At 40.5% G+C, this 24,176-nt stretch overlaps 7 protein-coding genes across 7 annotated transcripts; 2 read left to right on the top strand and 5 right to left on the bottom strand.

Annotated features, from left to right (window-relative positions):
• Positions 1 to 239: 239 nt before the first annotated feature.
• Positions 240 to 1,175, top strand: LOC139344977 (olfactory receptor 5B17-like). Its single transcript, XM_070983422.1, has one exon. The coding sequence runs from the start codon at positions 240 to 242 to the stop codon at positions 1,173 to 1,175; it is 936 nt and encodes a 311-aa protein (XP_070839523.1).
• Positions 1,176 to 4,018: 2,843 nt separating this feature from the next.
• LOC139344976 (olfactory receptor 4B13-like) lies at positions 4,019 to 4,972 on the top strand. Its single transcript, XM_070983421.1, has one exon. The coding sequence runs from the start codon at positions 4,019 to 4,021 to the stop codon at positions 4,970 to 4,972; it is 954 nt and encodes a 317-aa protein (XP_070839522.1).
• Positions 4,973 to 6,839: 1,867 nt separating this feature from the next.
• Positions 6,840 to 9,916, bottom strand: or6at1 (odorant receptor, family 6, subfamily AT, member 1). The gene is made up of 4 exons (XM_070983418.1): positions 9,874 to 9,916; positions 8,605 to 8,792; positions 7,767 to 8,429; positions 6,840 to 6,998 (listed from the first exon to the last, which is right to left on the bottom strand). The coding sequence occupies exons 1-4, from the start codon at positions 9,914 to 9,916 to the stop codon at positions 6,840 to 6,842; spliced, it is 1,053 nt and encodes a 350-aa protein (XP_070839519.1).
• Positions 9,917 to 12,014: 2,098 nt separating this feature from the next.
• Positions 12,015 to 12,959, bottom strand: LOC139344655 (olfactory receptor 52D1-like). Its single transcript, XM_070982979.1, has one exon. The coding sequence runs from the start codon at positions 12,957 to 12,959 to the stop codon at positions 12,015 to 12,017; it is 945 nt and encodes a 314-aa protein (XP_070839080.1).
• Positions 12,960 to 15,800: 2,841 nt separating this feature from the next.
• Positions 15,801 to 16,757, bottom strand: LOC139344657 (olfactory receptor 8G17-like). Its single transcript, XM_070982981.1, has one exon. It carries the CDS (start codon positions 16,743 to 16,745, stop codon positions 15,801 to 15,803), a length of 945 nt encoding a protein of 314 aa, XP_070839082.1. The 5' UTR covers positions 16,746 to 16,757.
• Positions 16,758 to 18,418: 1,661 nt separating this feature from the next.
• LOC139344656 (olfactory receptor 52N2-like) lies at positions 18,419 to 19,363 on the bottom strand. Its single transcript, XM_070982980.1, has one exon. It carries the CDS (start codon positions 19,361 to 19,363, stop codon positions 18,419 to 18,421), a length of 945 nt encoding a protein of 314 aa, XP_070839081.1.
• Positions 19,364 to 22,975: 3,612 nt separating this feature from the next.
• LOC139344670 (olfactory receptor 52N2-like) lies at positions 22,976 to 23,923 on the bottom strand. The gene has a single exon (XM_070982996.1). It carries the CDS (start codon positions 23,918 to 23,920, stop codon positions 22,976 to 22,978), a length of 945 nt encoding a protein of 314 aa, XP_070839097.1. The 5' UTR covers positions 23,921 to 23,923.
• Between the last annotated feature and the right edge of the window lie 253 nt (positions 23,924 to 24,176).

Below are 24,176 nucleotides of genomic sequence, written 5' to 3'. Positions count from 1 at the left end.
ATGAAAAGCTTCACGGCCATATTAGCATTTTGTTGATAATATCGTGGCTTAATGTTGAAGCCAGTCAGATACTAACTATAGCACAATAATATCACTCTAGTTGTTTGATTTCACTTAAATACACAGATTGACAAATATTATCCAGTGTAGGGTCTCACAGTCAGTGAATCTGGCTTTGGTAACACAGTGTTGATTGAATTCTCTGTCTGTGATCCACTCCAGGATCCTGCCCTTGCAGCATGGAGAACGAAACATTCAATATGAACATTCTACAGTTGGAGGGGCTAAAGGTCAGCCCAGAGTCCTCCAATCCTGCCTTCATCCTCCTCCTCCTCATCTACATCTTCATCATGGTGTCCAACATTGGACTGGTCATCCTGATCTGCATGGAGAAGAGCCTCCATCAGCCCATGTATCTGCTCTTCTGCAACATGAGCATTAATGATGTTTTTGGGGCCACGACCATCATTCCTCATTTGCTGAGTGATGTTTTTATTCCAAGCACTGAGCGCTCCATCCATTACATTAACTGTGCCACTCAGGCCTTTTGTGCTCACTTTCACGGAGGCACCTCACACACTGTGCTCATGATCATGGCTTTTGATCGATGCGTGGCCATCTGCAACCCTCTGCGATACACCACCATCATGACTAAGAGGATGGTGGTGAAGCTGTCGGTGTTGGCCTGGAGCGTGGCCTTTCTCCTGGTTGCAGTCAGTGTAGGCTTAAGCGTGCGCTTGTCACGCTGCAGGCGGGTCATCCTCAACCCGTTCTGTGACAACCCCTCCCTGTTCAAGCTGTCCTGTGAAAACATTATTATCAATCACATCTACGGACTCATCATTGGGATTGGCACCATGGTTGCGTCCCTGTGCAGTGTAATGCTCACCTACATCAGGATCGCCATAGTGTGTTTGAGCAGTAAAAACAAGGCACTGAACAGCAAAGCACTGCAGACCTGTGCCTCTCACCTGGCTGTGTACATCATCCTGTTCTTGTCAGGCTTCATCATAATTGTCTTTCATCGATTCCCTCACTTATCGGACCAAAGGAAGCTCGCATCCATCTTATTCCATGTGGTGCCTCCATCTATGAATGCTATTATCTACGGACTGCAAATCAAAGTGGTCAGAGAAAAAATTATGAGCATGTTCAACAGGAGGGAAATGAGGTGAAATGACAACATCAAATGAAATATGTTAATGAAGCAACTTTAAATGTCCTCAATGTGGCACTCTTTCTCTGAAAGACAGCAATGCATGCTCTGAACCTACGGTCTTTCCTTTTATATATTCTAAAATCTAAGAGTTAAGAGGTCTGCAAACATTGAGGTGGCCCCTGTACAAAACAAGCACAAGATTCAGTTCTGAACAGCTGGACCCAGCTGATTCTTTCAGTCATGAGGGACTGAAGGCTGCTCCTGTTCATGCTAATATGTTAACCTTATTTGAGTTTGACAAACTGTTTTATATCTTTTTAGTTTTTATTGTCATACGTGCCTTCTGATATACCACTTCAACCACTTCTGGTCACAACTGTTTTAAGTCTAATTGCACAACATTACGCCATAAGTATTACATTATAGTGTCGATGTGTTTCCACCATGAATATCCTTTTACCACCTATAAATCAAAGAGAACGATTCAATTGAACTGATTGATTCCAACAAAGGGTTATGTATTAGAAATGAATAAATACATTGAAAGGTAATTCATTATATTCAGTTGACTGATTGCAAAAGGACCTGCTGTTGTCACCTATCACAAATGTTAGAGGTCAATCAGAATCAGGCTGCAGCATCGAGTCACAATCCCTTACCAGTTTGGTTTAGGTTTAGCTTTGAAATGTTTAATTATTAGTGCTACAGCTACAGTATTACACCTGTCACTTTAAAGAATGTGCAGATTATAGAAGGAAATGGGGCTTTGACCTTTAGCCAAGATTTGATGAGGAGATTGGCTGTAACTTAAATGTCTGACTCCCAAAGACATGAAACATCCACCCTACATTAATGCACACAACAATGATAGGCCAACTTGGATGGAGAAGTGGCTGAATGACTGTAAATGAGACGCTAGACGGATGATGAATCAAAAGTTCCGACTGAAGAGTGCAAAAAGAAAACAAACAAACAAACAAAAACAGTCTACATGCACACGCCCAACAATTATTCATCACAAATTCATCACGAATGTCCACTGAGATGTACATCAATATAATTCATGCTCTACAATGTCCTCTTTTCTTTAGGTGTCCTTCGCCTGTTTGTTGTGAAATGTCACCTGTTGTGAAAAATGTATAGTAATTTAGTTGTCTTGCTTTATATGAATTGTAATTTTTAGATGCATTGTAATTTATATGTTTTGTTATCAGGGCAACGTTGCAAAATAGAGCTTGTTCTCAGCGGCTTTCCCTGTTTAAATAAAGGTAATTCAAACATAGACACACACACACACCCACAAGAAATGTTTTTTATGCCAAGCAGCAGCTGCTAACAGTTGTACTTTTAGCTCTGTTTTTGGTCTCTACCAACTCCCAAGGGAATTAACTGGTTCTTTAGCTGGTAAATGCTCCACTTTGTTAACCAGCTTGTCTATCTGCTGTTTACTGCTGTTTTTTTTAACGTTTTTTTTTCTCTGACAATAACGCCATGACAGCGGTGGGACAGCTAAACAATAAGGTGAAAGTCACTGTAAAGCTGAGGAGAGCTGAAGATTCATCTGACAATTCTGTGGAAGCTCATTAGTGGTGACACAGGAGTGGATTTTCCCTCCTGCCCCATCCCCCAAAATACTCCACTATCATCCCACCAATCCCAAGGCAGAGTAAAAATTCCATGAACCACAGGAGTCCCCCCAAAATGTCAGCCATTAAGGCTCATCACTACCAGAGACACCACCAAACCACAGTGAGTTGACGCCAGTATTTACAACATACATGGTATGTTGATGCTGAATTGACAGCAACAGTTGCCTGGTGACTGTGAAGCAACCCAACAAAGCGTGGGGGGCAATGAGTCGGCTTATAAAAGATGTCTGTCAGTCCACCTCCAGTCTGGCTGGAGGAGGTCCACATCAACAGAGGTAAACCTGAGACACACACACACACACACACACACACACACACACACACACACACACACACACACACACACACACACACACACACACACACACACACACACACACACACACGGTCAAGCTGGCAGCAGTGTCTTCCAAAGTTCACTGAATGCTGCATGTGTCTGAAGTGATTTTGTGAAGAAAGATAACAGTGAAATTCGACCACTGATTAACAAAAGGAGCTGAAATCTGACAGTAAATCGTAAAGGGTGCTGAAGCTGCTTTGTACCAAATATTCCAGCATTTTCATTAATTGTTGGAAAACAATGAATGAAGAAGAAATGTGTGACCTGTTTCCTGACTTGTGATGCTGTATGTCACCAGGCGAACTGCTAAAACTAGGCAGTGGGGTGTGGGATGGTTTTCAAGGCACAGCACTCTGAACTAAAATCATGTTCACAGGTCTTACAGGAGACTTGGAAACAGGAAGCAGAGCTGCAAACATTATTTGTGTCTGTTGTCAAGTCATTTCCAGTCACGGTGAATCATCCCCTGAGAGAAACCACGCTGAGGTTAAGATAAAACCAAAGAAAGTCAAACAATTTCTTATGAAAGCATAATATTTTAGATACAGATAATCATATTTAATCAATGATTCAGATTCAACGGTTAAATAAACTTCATCAGGTGTAACGTTGATTCATGTTTTGGCTTTGATTTAAATATAAGTATATTTGAAATGTCCAAAGTGTGAATGGAGGCAGTTTTCTTCAACTGTATTTTCACTTAATGACTTTACATACAACCTTTGTGTGTAGTGTGAAGCTTTTCTTTCACATTTGAAGACCCGCAAGTGTAATACTTTATTTGTTGATCGTTCATTCTTTATGTTCTGACAGATGAGGTTTTGATAACAGTGCTGATTGTGATTCCCTCCAGAATCCTCCCTCTGCAGAATGGAGAATGACACTTTCAATGCAGATATTATATTCATCGAGGGGTTAAAGGTCAACCCTCAGTCCTCCAGTCCTGCTTTTATCCTCCTCCTCCTCACCTACATCTTGATCATGGTGTCTAACATCAGCCTAGTGGTCCTGATCGCCATGGAGAGGAGCCTACAGGAGCCCATGTATCTGCTCCTCTGCAACATGAGTATTAATGATGTTTTTGGGGCTACAGCCATCATTCCTCACCTGCTCAGTGATGTTTTCACTCCGATCATACAGCGGCACATCCATTACATAGGCTGTGTCGTCCAGGCCTTTGCTTCTCATTTTCATGCAGGCACCTCTCACATGGTGCTCATGATCATGGCTTTTGATCGCTATGTGGCCATCTGTAACCCTCTGCAATATACCACCATTATGACCCACCAGATGGTAATGAAGCTCTCAGTCGGGGCCTGGGTGGCGGCCTTCATCTTGGTTGCAATCCTCCTGGTTCTCACCATCCGCCTGACACGCTGCCGGAGGGCTATAATCAACCCATTCTGCGACAACGCCTCCTTGTTCAAGCTCTCCTGTCAGAATCTTCTCATCAACCACATTTATGGTCTCGGCAGCGCCATGGTCGTCCTCGGCTCCTCTCTCTGCACCATCACGCTCACATACCTGAGGGTCGCCATGGTGAGTCTGAGCAGAAAGAACAAGGCACTGAACAGTCGGGCCCTGCAGACCTGCACCACCCACCTGACTGTGTACCTGATATTGTTGGTTTCATCCTTCACTCCCATAATCATGCACCGTCGCCCTGAGTGGGCAGAAAGTGGGAAAGTGGCGTCCGTCCTGTTCCATGTCATCCCTCCAGCCCTGAACCCCATCGTCTATGGGCTGCAGTGTAAAGAGCTCAGACAGAAGATTGTCAGTGTGTTTCACACGGATAAAGTCATGAATGTGAAAATCCATAAATAACTCCTATATATGCACACACTTCCAAAAATAAAGGTCTCATCAATAGAGCACCTTCAGCTCTGTCCGCAATTCTCCCTCACATTAAAAATTTTAGGGGAGTTTAAGGCATCAATGTGCTCTCACTAAAGCTTTTTGTTTGTATTTGTGATGTAAAACACATTTTGCAACAGCTGCTAAAAGTGCTTGAAGATGTCTGCAGGACTATCCTGAACCTGCAGTTTGTAAGTTAAATGATAAATATTTTATATTTGTCCCAAATCACAAGATTGAAAATCGCCTCAATTATTATTTGTTAGATTGTCAATGGTAATCAGTTGTAAGTATTAAACATTTTGCTGGAAACTTAAATAAAAGCCTCTGTTTTAATGTATTTTGCATTATTTGGGTTGCAAAAAAAGGGACAAGGAAGAGCTCACACAAAACATGGTCACTTTCTGTGCAGATGGGAAATTTCTACTAAGGTTATATTGTTTGAATAATGTCCTTAAATGTGTCAATCTTCATTTCTATATTATCAACTCAGAGTTTTATCCTTAATCTTGAATATAAAGGTTGGGTATAGTAAAATTCACCTGACTGCATGTGAACATGTTACTATCAGAAAACACATTTTCTCACTTACCTCTAAAGGTATTTTATTTGTCCAGGTTTCAAATACCGAAGATTTCTATAGAAATTCCAACACGATAGAGGTGAAAGGATTATTTTATGATTCATTTTGTAGTGCTATAAGATATTATTATAAGAAGTATTCTCAGCTTCATATAGTTTAAGTATCAGTAGTTAAAGTACTGGTTGTGCAGTAAAATGTCTCCTGTGACTGATTCATGACTGTGAAACATTATAAGACTGATCCTGATGCATCATTGTCAGAGCAGCATTTCACTGTTTTAGCGGCTCTTGATGGAGCCAGTTTGAGCTACTTTATGTACAGTTTAGTCCTGTTCCCTCCATTTAGTTCCCTGCCTAGGGGTCGATTAATTAATGGGAGACAGGGAAAAAACAAACTTCTGATGCACAGATCTGTTTTCAGTTTTGGAGTTTTTTTGTCAATGAGTTCACCCCTTTGAGCCTCACTTATTGAAATGAAACCATGTGAGAAGTGTCTCTGATGGAACTGATCATTCAGAAAGATCTGAAACATGACAAGGATGCACAACTACACATTTATTTCATATTAGAGGTCACGAGAGAAAAAAGTTGGAAACCACAGTTTTTAAATTTCAACAAGGGACTATATTTTATTGGTTTACCATATTTTGCACAAAACATGAAGGTGAAATGTAACTGGTGACTACATCTGTCAAAGAAAGGGGAACTAAAAAGTGGCATTAAATGGAAAGACTCGAGCACAAATACCTCAAAACTGTACTCACAGTGAACACAGTCTTTGAGTAAACATACATCATTATGTTAAAGTTGAGGGATCTCTTGACTTCATGCAGCCCAGGCTGCAGAGTGGGAAGTCACAGGGAGTCAGACACCTGATTGAGCCCTTAATAGGCTGCACCTGGAGCTCCTAATGTCATTTAGGGTACCACAGAGGGTGAATGTGTGGCATTTTGCATTTTGGCACAAGCAGAAGATGTACATATGTGAGCAGTGGACAAATAAATTGTGAACCATATTCACAGTTTTCAAAAAAACTACTGATTTTAACAAAGGAAGTGTGTGTATAGACAGCCGAACAAACAGGTATGACTGGCAAGATTTATAATTCACAAAGACTAGTTAAAAAAATCATAGAATCTCTAAAGTTCTGTTTGTGCAAGATTTTTCTAAATGTACATGAGGACCGCTGGATGTTGCTTATCTCTGTCCAGTTTGTGGGTCTCTAGTTAGCAGAAGGGCTGGTTTTCTTTCCCAGTTAGGTGTTGACATCCTTCAAGGCAATCACAGCAGCAGGTCTGAACCTGCTCAGAGTCCTTCTGATGGACTCTTGGAGCTCCTTGTTCCTCAGACTATAGATGATCGGGTTTAGGAAAGGAGTCAGAGCGGAGAACAGCACAGACACAATAATACGATCCTGAAACAAAATGAATAAAATGCTTTACTGAACACACAAGGTTCACTGAGGATATTGGCAATCCATCTGATTAGCAGCAAGTGTGGAGGACAAGGTTGATCTGCAGTTGTCTGACACTTCAAAAATGATTGACAGTTTCAAATTTCCACTAATTTTACTATGAATGCATGATGTCCCCAAATGGTCATATAACATCAACACAATTCCAAGTCTTTAGGTGACCTTTTGTCTGGGGCCCCTTCAACATTTTGGTGACAAGGTGTTTTGAAAGGCAAATGGACAGAAGATCACCTAAGTTATTAAACCTGAGGGGAACATGAATGTCTGAAGCAAAATCATTGAAATCCATCCAATAGTTGCTGAAACATTACACTCAAAACTACAAATCTCAAACTCATGGCGGCCCAACTGGAGAAGTCGGGGGATCGTCAAAGTTTAGCCTGGATGTCTGAACCAAATTTCATGGCAGTCCATCTTTCAGTTGCTGACATGTTTCTGTCTGGACTGAGGTGGTAGACTGACCAACAGACCAAAAATTCCATTTATTCAGCCATAGTGCTGGCCTGGCAAATAGATGTTCTCAACTCAAGACTACTTCATCTGTGTTTCTGAAGCTTTAACCCACATCTTGAGGCCTTCCTCAGTGGGTGTCCACTTTATTCTCTTTTGCTGTTTCTTGAAAGATCAAGAATGAATCTTCTTGCTAGTCTTGTTTACATAAATACTGGTGCTGAGATCAATATCAGAGTCAAATGATTAGTTTCGTACCTCCGCTGAAAAGTTTCCCACCCGGTAGGAGATGTATACAAAAGACGCCGAGCCATAAGAGATGGACACCACAGTCAGGTGGGCAGCACATGTCCCAAAGGCCTTCAGCCTCTGAGCGACTCCCATCCTCAACATGGAAACTCCAATCAAGACATAGGAGGTGAGAATGAGGACACCTGTGGTCAGTAATGCCAGTATGGCAAAGGAAACGGACACAATGTTATCCACAGACGTGTCTGCACACACCAGCCGCCTCACGGAGGACAGGTCGCACCAGCCATTCCTCACCACATTTGGGCCACAGTAGGGCCGCTTCCAAGTCATGGAGGTGGCTGGCAGGGTGCAGAAGATGGCGAAGCCCCAGGCTCCCATGATCAGGAGCAGCTTAATGGATCTGGTCATGATAGCAGTGTAGCGCAGAGGGTTGCAGATGGCCACGTAGCGGTCGTATGCCATAACAGTCAGGATGGCATAGCCGGTAACACCTAGCTGAATGAAGAAATGCATCTGGAGGAAACAGCCTGGCATAGAAATGGTATTCACGTCTGTGAGGAAGCCAGACAGCATTTTGGGAATGGTGGTGGTGGTGTAGACCATGTCCACCAAGGAGAGATTGTAGAGGAAGAAATACATGGGAGAGGTGAGTTTTGGATCAGTCGATGCCTGCATGAGAAACACAGCAGCAGTGATTACGATACTAACAATTCCATCTTCAGAATCATCATCATCATCATCATCATCATCATCATCATCATCATCATCATCATCATCATCTTCTGTCAGAATGAGGTAGCACTGATGAAACTGTCAGAACTACAGTGATGGCTTTGTTTTGTACCACGAAGATGATCATGCTGTTCCCTCCCAGGATGATGATGTAACCGAGCAGCAGGATGACAAAAAGGATCATCTTCCTCTCACTGAGGTTAGTGAGGCCCTGGATAATAAAGAAAGTGACGCCATGAGGTTCCAAGGTGCCGTTAACTGAGCTGGATCTGTGATTGGTCGACAAGGGCAGGTATAAATCTGGAAAATAAGTGAGGTGAGATGAGCCATCAGTGTGGATTCACCAACCAAACATATATATGTGTGCATGTGCATATGTGCGCATTGTGTTCATTTCAGCCTCTGACTGAACTCTGAACCAGAGTCAGCAGTTCTCCCAGTTTCCCTCTTCTCTCCTCCCCTCTCTCAGCATTCAATATGGACAAAAAGACTAATTACAAACACCTGGCTGTGGAGGTCGGCACCTGTGTGGTTTGCTGCTGCAGACAGGTTGAGAAGCGAGGGTGAAGACAAAATACAGGCAAAACAGACCACAAACAGAAATAGATCTGCAGCTTTTTGTCAAACAGAAGGAATTTTCCTTCTTCGTTCCTGCATAGCCATCCTGCATTTGCTGTAATAATGATGATGACAATGATAATTTCTATATTTTGTTGATCTCCAGCAAAGGGAAGAATTAGCACTTAAATATTTCGACATACTGGGTTTTGATATGGTTAAAAAAAGAAAAAAGAAATTGGTTATTTTCGATTTTTTTTTCACACATACAGCCCTTTGTGTAAATATGATGAGGAGGTCAGGTTAAGGATCCTTATACGGAGACCTGAGTGAAATCCAGCATGAATTGAACTTATCACAAAATCTGTTGTAAGTTGTAATTATTTCTTTCATTCTCAAGTCACATAGATTTTGAGATGTAACACCTCAAGCATGACTGCATGCTGCCTCCTCTGATTACTGACCTTACCGGTGAAATAATGTGGTGTATGTGTGTACAGAAATAACTCAGAATTATGTATTTACAACTCAGATTCACCTTTTTACCATATTAGATATGCAGACACATGAATGTAGTCACAGCTATGAATTAAATAAGTTAAAATCAATTCAGCACTGAGACAAAAGCAGGTGTTGTCTGATAAAATGATGTGCCATTGCATTGATTCACTGGAAAACAAGTACTTAAAAAACATTAAATACATTTTGTGGTAAATATGTCTGACAAATGTTAAATATATCACACCGTGAAGTTTGATTGCACTAGACTTCGTCATAAAAGTGCACCACAAAATCAACACAAATCTCTGAAACACTCACAGACCTCTGGGGCTTTCAGGTGAAATATCAAACAGCACAAGCTCCATCTCCCCTCAGCAGACAGACTGATGAACAGATGGTGACAAATTTGCTGTCAATAGACAGCAATGCAGAATTATTTGCACAATAAAAATTAAAAGCTTCATATGTGACTTCATCTGTACATGAGCTCAGTTTGACAGCACAAATTACAAAGTCAATAAAATGAAAATCTTTACAAGCCTCCACACAACAAAACACCTCTTCTTCATATGAGCCATTATAAGTGCAAATACCTATTTGAAATGATACCATCCTACCTGAATATATGAATCAGACGTTGCGCTGCTCAGTCTCAGGTTTTGTCAGGTGAAAGCAGAACAGGCTCACATTTTTCCTTTTCAAGAGCAACCAACCTCCTTTCAGATTATAATGAAGATCATAGTCAGATCAAACAACATTAATTAAACAAAGTTACATCAGATTGCTTTCATTAAAAATATAAATTGCACACTGGAAAGCAAAAGAATACCAAAGGGACCTATTTTTTAGTTACCTGTGAGGCTATGAACAAGCACCTAAAAACATAAGAAACATAATTGTCTTTGTTGCCTAGGTAACAACCATCTGTTTCAGATGCTTGACTTCCTCATTAAAGATCTTATTTTACTTTAATTGCATGTGTGCGTGCGTGTGTGTATGTGTGTGTGTGAGATTTGAGGAACAAACTTGTTGTAAAATTCTTAGTACAACTTGTGCGACTTTGTACGAATGTGAAACGACTTTAGTCTAATTTGACTTTGAACGGTAGTTGCACATTTTTGCCAGGTACTTAATGTTTCTCCTATTTGTCCAATTTCTTATTTTTTTGTTTTCTTTTATTGGCAGATGTTGTTTGAGGGAATGATTTCTCATCCCTACCAGCTAAAATTTTACATACTGCCACCTGGTGTACTGGAGGGGAATGTCACAAACACGTCAAATAGGCAATTAGGCCTCCCATCAGTGTTATAACCGACCTGTTTATAGGGGAGATTTATGAGAAAAAAATGGGAGGGTTGACAATTCTGACATATGTGCATTAGATATAAACTGTGTTGGTTCTCGTGAAGGAATCCATTTGAAATTATCCACTGAAACACCTGGGTACTCATTCATCCCATGTATTCCAAATTTAAGGCAATCCTCCTTGCTGTCCTCTGCTTCAGCTGTCTGCATTGTAGGTGATGAAAACTGGCTGAGCCTCAGATTAGCTGTCTCCATCCACTGGTCAACAGCTGGCGTTGAGTCAGATGTGTCTGTTGTTGATCTTTGACAGGTGAATGTGCATCAAGGCTGAGAGACGAGTATGTAGTATAAGTATATTTATATTATGTTGAGATCATGCTACACTGATCAAAGGCGGCATGAGAGACCTTTTTCATAACGGAGAAATGTCTGTGATTGCTTTCAGTAACTATGTGGACCAAGTCATACTCAGAGTACGCTGCCAAGCCTTTTCCTGCTTGCTTTAAGTGCATCCTTTCTCTCACAGTGATCTCTATTAAGTTGCAAGGAGGCCTCATATTTCTGAAGAATGGTGGATGTCATTGTGCAGCTAAAACAGTGGAGGTCTTGCTTCTCCTGAGGCCAAGTTGAATAATCAAAAACCAAGTATCAATTAAATCTCTGGGTAAATTTGTCTCGTCTCTGTCAGCATCAGCATTAGAAACAGTGTGTCTTCTGACCTTCACCATCAAGCAAAAGTGTGAACAGTATGTAAATGTATCAGTAATACTTTATTCACTCCATCTGGGTCAGTTTGATTCAATCTTCGCATGAAAATATTATCAGAAATCACATGAAATCAAATGATACATTTTTCAGTTTAAATTTAAAAAATTAAAACTTACTTTTCTTATACATTACAGGAGAGATCCCAGTTTTTTAATAATATTACTATAAACTGTGGTTTTAACTAATTAGAAGAAAAATACAACCTCAATCGCTTCTTGAAGATACAATTATGGTCATGTTTTCACTTTAATTGCAAAAATTCCTCCTAGAATCCACATTATAACTGTTTTTTTGTACACAACAGATGGAAATAACAGCAAAACCCTCATTTATTTAGGTGTTTTCAAGTGAAATCAGGTTGGGGGAAAGAAGCCTTTTCAGATTTACAAATCAAATTGTGGGCTCAACTTTTCTAAGATGGAATATATTTGCCAAACACTTATTTATTTCTTGGGACTGCAGCCCGTAGATGACAGGGTTGAGGCTGCCGGGAAAAACATGGAAGAGAATGGCTGAAATCTTTCTGTACTCTGTATACTGGGGGAAGCGATGGAGGGCAATGGGGACAAACCCATTGACTAACATAATCAGATACAGGCACAGGTGAGTGCTGCAGGTCTTCAAGGCTTTACTGTTTAAAGACTTGCTCTTACTTGTCAGACAAGCAGCTGTGATTTTAGAATAGGTGAGGACTATACTGCCAATAGAGGATGAGAGCAGGACTACAGTGAAAGTGAGTCCATAGATGTTATTGATGAACACACTCTCACAGGAGAGTTTAAACAGCGAGGGGTTATCACAGTAAGGATTCATGACCATCGTCCTGCATCGGTTCAGCCGTATGGTCAAACCGAGCAGAATCCCAACCAAAACAAAGGCCACTCCCCAGGCAGACACTGTCAGCTTGATCACCATTTTGTCATTCATTATGGTTGAGTAGCGCAGGGGATTGCAGATGGCCACATATCTGTCAAAAGCCATAGTCATGAGCACTGTGTGTGCGTTGGTGCCAAACATGTGTGCAGTAAAGGCTTGCATCACACACTCATAGTAGTGAATGAAGCGCTCAGAGGGAGGCACCAGGATGTCTGCGAGCACCCGTGGAACCACAAGAGAATTTCCCATAACATCATTAATCGACAGGTTACAGAAGAGGAGATACATCGGCTGGTGGAGGCTTCTGTCGGTCCATATCAAGAGCACAATGCCCACGTTAGCAATGAAGATGAACACGTAGGCCAAAAGTAGGAAGGTAAAGATCGGGTACTTGTTAATCTTGGTGATCTTTAACCCCTCCAGTTGAAGAGTGAGACTGTTGTATGTATAGTTTTCCATCTGATCTATAGTATGTGGAAATTAAACGAGAGAGAGAGAATCATGAATGCCATACATACTGCAACAACAAAGACAGTCTTACAATGTAAATACCACACCAACAGAAAACGGTACCGCTGTTTGGACAATAGTCTTAAATAATATGAAAGTGCTTCTTAACCTTTCAATATGAACAGTATTCAAAGCATAAGTGGAAATATTAAGTCCACAGTGGAAAGATACACCATTACATGTACAAACGTACTAAAGTGTGCTTGAAAGTAAAAGTAATGGAACACAAACTCTTAAAAAATGTTAACTTCTTGATGCATTGGCATGAGTAACACTGAAGGGAAAACTCAACACACTATCAACACATGTTCCACAGCTGCTCTGCACTGCCTTTTACTCTGAACTATTAGAGACAGTTTCTCTATCACTGAATAAGGATAGCACACATATACACCCTGTAACAGTATGGACCAGATTTCAGACGTATGCTGTTAAAAGAGAAAGCATCAAGCATCATGGTCATCGACATGTAGATATCGTCTTGCAAACATAAAATATTGAAAGCTGACTCAGTAAGTGAGCACACATTGCCTGAATACAAAGTTTTTTTTCAAAGTCCTGTAACTATTCCTGTTCTGTCACATTAAGAAATCAGCTGAGATAAATGTTAAGTCAGACAGTCAACAACAATCACCTTTCTGCCTCACACAGCAACTTCAGGTCGTCAGGCCTTTTCCAAACAATCTACTGGTGTAGGTCTGTTTTATGAGTTCTAGTTCCTCTGGGTAAACCTTGATCATTACCTTTCATTACCATGAAAAGATTATGTAATTCTTATGGGGTTTGTCTGTGAAAGTTTACTCATAATGTACTCATCATATCATATGATAATTATCAGACAATTATCAGTCATATCTGATAATTGTCTGATAATGTTTCATCTCACTATTGGCAACATGAGGAGCCTCGGAGATACTTAACACCAAGAACAAGTACCAAAAGCAGAGTGTGTAAGGACAGACATATTACAGATTGAGTTGTTGTCCGTATCCCCAAAAACATGGAGATATATGGTCCATAAAACGTAAACTGATTCCTTCAAAGATTCTTGTGCTTTCAACGTGTGTTTTGTCAGTCTCTCCCATCCAGAAGTACAGGAGTAAGCAATTTGTGGAACATCTGCAACTCAAATCATCCGTCTAAACAACACTTAACTTTATGACCATTAAATGAAATCTTCCTTCCTCACTTTCAGGGTTTTTTTTCCCCTCCTCAAAAACTGTTCTACAAAATATATAGAATAATCTGACAAAATGCCATCCATGCTATCAGTTAAATGGGAACTGCCTGCTGCGGGCTGGGGGTTTGAGCCAAGTTTTTCACTCTTCTCATGTGACAGGTTTCGTTTTACCTCTTCTCTTTGTGCCTTTTCTGGCCTTTGTGATTGTTGATAAGTTTCACCTGTTCCTCATAAGCCTTCCCTCCCGAGTGTCTTTAAGCCCTTGTCAGCTTGTCTTAATACCTTGTGTGTCTAGCATTCCAGTCTTGTTCCAGTGTGTGTTTCTAGTGATTTTGGGTTTTAGCTTGGACCTAGCTCCCTGTTGGATTTGTTTGCCTGTGTTGAACTGTGTATTCTGAATTTGACCTTTGCTTGTCCCACAATCCTGTAAGCTTTTTTTTGCTTGTTTGTTTTTCAGATTTTTGATTGAATACATTCACTAAACTGCCTCTACTCTGTCTCAAATGTCTGTATTTGGACCCTCTTGTATTCCTGTTTACTTGCATGTACAAGTGTCACACTTATCCATCTGTCCTGATGTCCACTTCTGGATCCAAAGCATCTACTTCATGACTCAAAATGCCAACCTACAACTCCCAGTCTTTTGTTGCTGCTGTCCCAACTTGATTAAAATGTGTTCCTGCTTCAAATTCACAATGAGCATATATTTACAAAAATCAATGAAGTTGATGAGCTAAAACGTTACATTTATTGTCTTTGTACACTTTTCAATTGAGTTTATGTGAGAAAGGATTAGCAGGTTAGCACATTCCATTTTATTTATGTTTTACACAGCGTCCTAGCTTTTTTGGAATCAGGGTTATGTATACATCCAGGATGATGATTATTAATATTTAGGGGCTTTGCATTTTGTGTCTGGGGACTACATGGTGCTTTACAGAGGTGCCTGCAGCCTCTCTCCTCCCCTCTGCTTCAAAGAGGCCATTATTGGAATGAGCCACTGGTTGATTATTCCTCACTAAAAATGTATTCAGCCTTTCTTCCATGATGAGCTTGTACCAACTTTCAGGAAAATCATATGTGTCAGCCTCGTGATAGACAGCCTGTCCAGTGTGTACCCTGCCTCTCACCTGAAGGGACCTACAGTGGCCCCAAACCCCCCATGAACATGCAAAACAGGTGGAGACAAGAGAAAAAACACGTGAATTTTTATTTTAAATCACTGCTAAAATAAGTTTAAATTTTGTTGAGGAGAGGTCAAACAGAGAACCAAACAAGGTGACAACAAGTGGGATATACAGAAAAATATCAGACAGCAGCAGGAGAAAACCGATCTGATGTATGTAATAAATGTTAGATGGGTCTCATAGAAACTATCAGAAAAATAAAGCATGAAATGTGAAAATTTAATGTGATAGAGAAATTATGATTTCTGACCTGAAATGCTACCAGATGTCACCTTCCACAAATCTCATCAAAAGCAACATAGTGTAAATAAATAATGAATAATGTGAAATAAAATAAAGCAGCTCAGTTTACATTTGATGATTTTTCATTACATTCTGCAAACTTTTTTTTTTTACATTTACACACAAACTTCAAAACTCAGCTCAAAATGATGGCAAGACTGATTTAGATCTGGATAATTTTGACAAGGATTTGCAAATTTCTGCAGACTGAACTCCATAAATGATGGGATTGAGGCTGCCGGGGATGATATGAAACAGAATAGCACAATATTTCCTGTAGTCTGAGTACTGAGGGAAGCGATGAAGAGTAATGACAATAAATCCACTAATCAGCATGATCAGATACACAACCAGGTGAGTGCTGCAGGTCTTCAAGGCTTTACTGTTCAAAGACTTGTTATTACTGGTCAGACAGACGACTGTAATCTTAGTGTAGGTGAGAACCATGCTGCCTATAGACGCTGTCAACAGAACTACAGTGAAAGTGAGGCCATAGACATTATTGATGAACACATTCTCACAGGAGAGTTTAAACAAGGAGGCATTATTACAGTACAGGCTTTCGATCACAGTCCTGCATCGGTTCAGCCGTATGGTCAAACCGAGCAGAATCCCAACCAAAACAAAGGCCACTCCCCAGGCAGACACTGTCAGCCCGATCACCATCTTGTTGGTCATTATGGCAGAATAGCGCAGAGGATTGCAGATGGCCACATATCTGTCAAATGTCATAATCATGAGCACGGTGTGTGACGCGGCACCAAACATGTGTGTGGTAAAAGCTTGGACCACACATTCATAATAACTGATGAGGCGCTGAGAGGGAGGCCGCAACATGTCTAAAAGCAAACGAGGCACCAAGAAGGAGTTTCCAAGGATGTCATTGAAGGTGAGGTTGCAAAAAAGGAGATACATGGGGTGGTGAAGGCTCTTGTCAATGAAAATCAGACATGCAATGCCCACATTAGCAATCATTACAAACAGGTAGGAGAAAAAGAAGACGAGAAAGACGGGATAGATAGACTCCTCTGAGACATTTAACCCCTCCAGCTGGAGTGTGAAGCTGTTGTAAGTGTAGTTTTCCATCAGTCTGAAAAAACAAAACACTGATGTCATTACCAGCATTAAAGTGTCAACAAATCATTAAAGTAAAATAATGGACAATGATGGCTGAAGTGGTTAACGTTCTTTACATATATTTTGACTTTAATCAGGGTGAAACTGTGAAAACAGAAAGTGTCTTGTAGAATAGTAATACCTTCTGTCAGTGTCTCCACTTTCAATCGGCCTTCTCTGTCTTGTGTCTCCGAGCTCACTGCTGATAATGTCCACCAGCTCCTCCCAAAATCTTCTTCATTGCAAACTTTTATAGACATGATTTTATCTTCAGGGGAAACAATTAACATTACCTCAGATAAAGTGTGATGCAACATTAAGACATCATTATGATGTCCACTGCAACTGTCAACACGCTGAAATGTGTTGCTCTGACGACCACAATTCCAAATAGTTGGGACAACGTGTACAACGTAAATAACAACCATTTGCAAACAATGAGCAAAACAAAGTGGTGAACTTCGCTCTATCCTAACAGCTGAGCCTTTCCAGGATGCCCTTTTCACACCCAATCATGATGCTATTACCTGTTACCAATCAACCTGTTTTTGGAGCGTTCCACAACACTGGTTTAGTTACGCAGTTACATTCTGGAATAACTAAGCCTGAAAAGCCTTCATTAGCTTTATGTCACCATAGACATCCATTATTGAGTTCTCAAGTTGCCAGTGTAACAGGCACCAAGAACCTTCTGACCAGACTTTTCAGCAGCCTCCTCCACAATGAAGTTCAAGTTTCTAAAACTCCCAACATTTCCAAAAAGGATCCCTCAAAATATAAAATTTTGATTTGTACATTTAAGTCTAAATCTGTTACGGCCACCCCAAAAACACTGACGTTTTGAATCCTGACCAGAGAATCTCTTGAGTCAATCCACACTTTGTGTCTGGGGACTACATGGTGCTTTACAGAGGTGCCTGCAGCCTCTCTCCTCCCCTCTGCTTCAAAGAGGCCATTATTGGAATGAGCCACTGGTTGATTATTCCTCACACTAAAAATGTATTCAGCCTTTCTTCCATGATGAGCTGCAAACCCAAATGATTGTTGCTTGTACCAGCTTTCAGGAAAATCATATGTGTCAGCCTCGTGATAGACAGTGTGTCCCCTGCCTCTCACCTGAAGGGACCTACAGTGGCCCCAAACCCCCCATGAACATGCAAAACAGGTGGAGACAAGAGAAAAAAGACTGAATTAAATGATCAAATACATTATGATAACGTGAATTTTTATTTTAAATCACTGCTAAAATAAGTTTAAATCTTGTTGAGGAGAGGTCACACAGAGAACCAAACAAGGTGATAACAAGTGGGATATACAGAAAAATGTGAGACAGCAGCAGGAGAAAACCAATCTGAGTAAACCTTTGAAAAAGTATTCCACACTATAATGAATGTAATAAATGTTAGATGGGTCTCATAGAAACTATCAGAAAAACAAAGTATGAAATGTGAAAATTTAATGTTGATTTCTGACCTGAAATGCCACCAGATGTCACCTTCCACAAATCTCATCAAAAGCAGCATAGTGTAAATAAATAATGAATAATGTGAAATAAAATAAAGCAGCTCAGTTTACATTTGATGATTTTTCATTACATTCTGCAAACTTTTTTTTACATTTACACACAAACTTCAAAACTCAGCTCAAAATGATGGCAAGACTGATTTAGATCTGGATAATTTTGACAAGGATTTGCAAATTTCTGCAGACTGAACTCCATAAATGATGGGGTTGAGGCTGCCGGGGATGATATGAAACAGAATAGCACAATATTTCCTGTAGTCTGAGTACTGAGGGAAGCGATGAAGAGTAATGACAATAAATCCACTAATCAGCATGATCAGATACACAACCAGGTGAGTGCTGCAGGTCTTCAAGGCTTTATTGTTCAAAGACTTGTTATTACTGGTCAGACAGACGACTGTAATCTTAGTGTAGGTGAGAACCATGCTGCCTATAGAAGCTGTGAACAGAACTACAGTGAAAGTGAGGCCATAGACGTTATTGATGAACACATTCTCACAGGAGAGTTTAAACAAGGAGGCATTGTCGCAGTAAGGATTCATGATCACAGTCCTGCATCGGTTCAGCCGTATGGTCAAACTGAGCAGAATCCCAACCAAAACAAAGGCCACTCCCCAGGCAGACACTGTCAGCCTGATCATCATCTTGTTGGTCATTATGGCAGCATAGCGCAGGGGATTGCAGATGGCCACATATCTGTCAAATGTCATAATCATGAGCACGGTGTGTGACGCGGCACCAAACATGTGTGTGGTGAATGCTTGGACCACACATTCATAATAACTGATGAGAAGCTCAGAGGGAGGCCGCAACATGTCTGAAAGCAAACGAGGCACCATGATTGAATTTCCAAGAATGTCATTGAGTGACAGGTTGCAAAAAAGGAGATACATGGGCTGGTGAAGGCTCTTGTCAATGCAAACCAGACATGCAATACCTGCATTCATAAACATTATAAAAATGTAGGCTATAAAGAAAAAGAGAAAGACAGGATAGACCGAATCCTTTGAGATATTCAGAGCCTCCAGCTGGAGCATGAAGCTGTTATAAGTGTAGTTCTCCATCAACCTGAGGGAAGATCAGATATCAGTGACATTCATGACAGTAGTAATTTTATGAATAAACAAAAATAACGTGAACAATATGACTGAAGTGAAAGTTAAGATTCAAAATTGTCATTAGAAACTGTTAGAGAACAAATGTTACAGAGTAATACCCACTTTGAGTCCTCTGGTTAATCAACACTTAATCTTTCCTTTCTTGTGTCTTTGTTGGCAATCAACACCCCCCAAAGAAGAGATCTTCTGCGGTTACAGTTTTATGTAGTCATAGTTTTATTGTCAGGGGACTCATTCATTGTTAACACAGAGGACTTGAAATGGAATATTATGAAATCATGATGGCTTAAATCATAATGTTTAATTGTGAGTGTTATAACTTTAAGAAAACTGCAGTACGCAACTTATAGCCTTGAAAAAGACCCTACTTTTCCTAAACCTGAATCTAATATACAAATCTTTTATGTCAGAATGCTGCAAACAGAATATTACTCTTGAAGACTGAACAGCTACTCGACACCGCCCCCACCCGTGCGCAGTGATTTGCATCAGATTGTAAGAACTTGCATCATTCTTCAATGATGAAATTACAGTGGTTTACAAGAGAAAGCGTGCTGCAACAGCCAAAATATTGCCATTCAGAGAAACATTCTGCAGGCTCAGAAAGGATGCCAATTCAAGAACACACATGAATTTATTCCTAAACTCCCAAAGTAAAACAACAGAAAAACGCTGCATATCCAGTCAAAGCAACAGAAGTTGTATGTGGTATTTGTGGTATGTTTCTGTGGTTGTATTTGCTTTGTATTTTTGTGTTTTTGAATTGGCATTGTTTCTGAGGCCACAGCACATTTCTTTGGAAATGTTTATGGCCGTTGCAGCACTTTTGCGTGTAACCATGGGAAAACTCCCTTATGTTACATTACATGAGCTCTGCAAGACTGAAACTGAGAGTAACTCCTCAAAGTGCTTTACAACAAAGACATTACATGCACAAAGTGCTTCACGTAAAAAATACGTAGAATGAGCATAAAAACAGAAATAGAAAATGTATGTTATATATTATGTTATATGAAAGCAAACGCGGCACCATGATCGAGTTTCCAAGGATGTCACTCAGTGGCAGATTACAAACAAAGGAGATATATGGGCTGAGTGAAAAGTGCTCTATACATAAAGATTGATTGACTGACTGCAACTGTCAACATGCTGAAATATACTGCTAGACTTGAAAATCGAAGCTCAACTGACCTACAAAAGCAAAAAGAACCCTGACAAGCTGTCCTTCAGGGTCCAGAGTTTTAGTGGTGTTTTGCCACGAGGTTGCAGAATGCAACTAACTGAATTTTGACTTGGATACCCACTGTTCCTCAGGGATGGTTCAGAATCAAAGACTGTGTAAGACATGGACGTGGTCTAGGTGACGTCACCCACAGGTTTCTGAAGAGCCAATGTAAAGGTCAGTGATATGGCCATCATCATCTTGGTAGTGCCTGAATCTGCCAAACTCCCACCAGTTAACTATCCATCCATCCATCTATGCTGCTTATCCCTTTCAGGGTCACGGGGGGGTCGGAGTCTATCTTGGCTGTCAACAGGCGAGAGGCGGGGTACACCCTGGACCGGTCGCAGGGCACATACACACAACCATTCACGCTCACACCGAGGGGCAATTTCAAGTCACCAATCAGAAAAACCTAAAAAACCTAATGAGTGTGTTTTTTGGTCTGTGGGAGGAAGCCAGAGTGCCTGGAGAGAACCCACGCATGCACGGGAAGAACATGCAAACTTCACACAGAAAGGCCTGACCCGGGAATTGAACCTGTGACCTTCTTGCTGTGAGGCACGCGCACTACCTGCTGCGCCACCGTGCAGCCCCAGTTAACTAGTAAGGTCAAAAAATGATTTAACTAGTTAACTAGTCATCATTTTGGCCTCCACTAGTTTACTAGTATATAGAATTGTAGATCACTAGTTTGCTAGTAAGTGTCACTAGTTCAGTCTAGATGGCCACTAGTGTTTCAAAAAGCTGACTAGTTGACTTTACTGCTACTAGTGCAGTGCCCAGTGTCATTGTATGAGTTTTTGTTCAACTAATAATTGTTCAACAAAATGTCCAATGAGTGTTGACAAAGACCGAACTGATGTGATGTCAAGGATGTGGAATAAATGCTCAAACGGTGCTTTCCACAGTAACTGGCATCATTCACTAATTGAGCGTATGGAGCTTGGTACTTGTTTAAGAAATTAATGGTGATAATTAAAATATTTCTGTTAATGCACAAAACAATTATTAAAGCCATTACATATAAAATGTAGTCTCTCAACCTCGGTGTCACAGCCAGTGGTGGTATTCAGGGCCTAATAAGCACTCTGCCTCACTCTGGTACAGGAAATGTTTTAAACCACTGTTTGAGCTGACAATGCTTTTCACCACAATAAAGAAAGTTAGTACCGTCAATGTCCGATAGACACTGAAAGGTTGTGGAATTTCTTGGAAATAGTGTATGCCAAAACCCAAAAACCACAGTGCAAACATATTTTTTGTTTTGCATTTTTTGCCAGAGTTAACCTTGATAAGAAGGACCGACCTGTTCCAGGTGGAGCTGTTTACAGTATTTGACACAACCATTGGCCAGGATAAGGCACAGCCAGCTTATGGCCACTGGGGTTTAGTTTAAAGTGATCATGAATTTAAGCAGAAGTAGATGCATTTTATAGCCATGGTTGTTGGTTATGACACAAAGCTATTCTTTTTCCAGGGGATGAGTCTGACCTTTGGGGTTGAGTTTAAAGTGTCATTGCCACAGGTGTTTTTGCATTTTCTTGCCACAGTTCGTGGATATTATGTTAAAACTGTCCGTTTTCCAGTAATTATTCAAGGTACTGATGTTTAATTTAGACTAAGATAACCATGAAATTAGACAGAAACATATTTAGTTGTATTACTCTTACATAACTTGAATACAGTGAGCCAGTCAGCTGATTTCTACTACAATACTACCATGTTACCACTGAGATCATCAGTCTGATTGTAACAATATAATAAATGATGGGGTTGAGGCTGCCAGGGATGATAGTACACAAAATAGCAGTGAAGTATGAGTACTGACAGAAGCAATGCAAAATAATAATCGACATTCGACTGACCAACAAAATCAGATACACAGCCAGGTGAGTGCTGCAGGTCTTCAAGGCTTTACTGTTCAAAGACTTGTTATAACTGGTCAGACAGACGACTGTAATCTTAGTGTAGGTGAGAACCATTCTGCCTAATCTTTTATTTTAGATCACTTTCCTGCTAAAATAAGTTTATATCTTGTTGAGGAGAGGTCACACACAGAGAACCAAACAAGGTCTCCATGTGGGATATACTGAAAAATGCAAGACAGCAGCAGGAGAAAACCGATCTGAGTAAACCTTTGAAAAAGTATTCCACACTATAATGTATGTAATAAATGTTAGACAGGTCTCACAGAAACATCAGAAAAACAAACTATGAAATGTGATAGAGAAATTATGATTTCTGACCTGAAATGCCACCAGATGTCACCATCCACAAATCTCATCAAAAGCAAACTTTTTATACATTTACACACAAACTTCAAAACTCTCAGCTCAAAATGATGGCAAGACTGATTTAGATCTGGATAATTTTGACAAGGATTTGCAAATTTCTGCAGACTGAACTCCATAAATGATGGGGTTGAGGCTGCCGGGGATGATATGAAACAGAATAGCACAATATTTCCTGTAGTCTGAGTACTGAGGGAAGCGATGAAGAGTAATGACAATAAATCCACTAATCAGCATGATCAGATACACAACCAGGTGAGTGCTGCAGGTCTTCAAGGCTTTACTGTTCAAAGACTTGTTATTACTGGTCAGACAGATGACTGTAATCTTAGTGTAGGTGAGAACCATGCTGCCTATAGATGCTGTGAACAGAACTACAGTGAAAGTGAGGCCATAGACGTTATTGATGAACACATTCTCACAGGAGAGTTTAAACAGCCCGGCATTATTACAGTACAGGCTTTCGATCAATGTCCTGCATCGGTTCAGCCGTATGGTCAAACCGAGCAGAATCCCAACCAAAACAAAGGCCACTCCCCAGGCAGACACTGTCAGCTTGATCACCATCTTGTTGGTCATTATGGCAGCATAGCGCAGGGGATTGCAGATGGCCACATATCTGTCAAATGTCATAATCATTAGCACGGTGTGCGATGCGGCATTACACATGTGTGAGGTAAAAGCTTGGACCACACATTCATAATAACCGATGAGGCGCTGAGAGGGAGGCCGCAACATGTCTAAAAGCAAACGAGGCACCAAGATGGAGTTTCCAAGGATGTCATTGAAGGTGAGATTGCAAAAAAGGAGATACATGGGCTGGTGAAGGCTCTTGTCAATGAAAACCAGACATGCAATGCCCACATTAGCAACCATTATGAACAGGTAGGAGAAAAAGAAGAAGAGAAAGACGGGATAGATAGACTCCTTTGAGACATTTAACCCCTCCAGCTGGAGTGTGAAGCTGTTGTAGGTGTAGTTTTCCATCAATCTGAAAGAACAAAACATTGATGTCATTACAAGAGGGAATCCATGCATCTCTGCTGTCAGACAGAAAGCAATGATTTCACAAACAAACTCAAATTTCCAGCTTTTCTTGGATTCTAGGGAAATGCATTGCACAGTATGCAGTGTGTATAAGGTAAATTTTATCTTGTGTAATACAGGTAAATATTTGTTCACCAGCATCTTGCCCTTAGTTTTTTTTTTCATCTACTCTAAAAGCACAAAAGTGTCAGGTTCC

Source organism: Chaetodon trifascialis, chromosome 16 (assembly GCF_039877785.1).
Source record: "Chaetodon trifascialis isolate fChaTrf1 chromosome 16, fChaTrf1.hap1, whole genome shotgun sequence".
Classification (NCBI taxonomy): domain Eukaryota; kingdom Metazoa; phylum Chordata; class Actinopteri; order Chaetodontiformes; family Chaetodontidae; genus Chaetodon; species Chaetodon trifascialis.
Note: the sequence above shows the minus strand (reverse complement) of the source record. Positions and strands in the feature narration are given on the sequence as shown.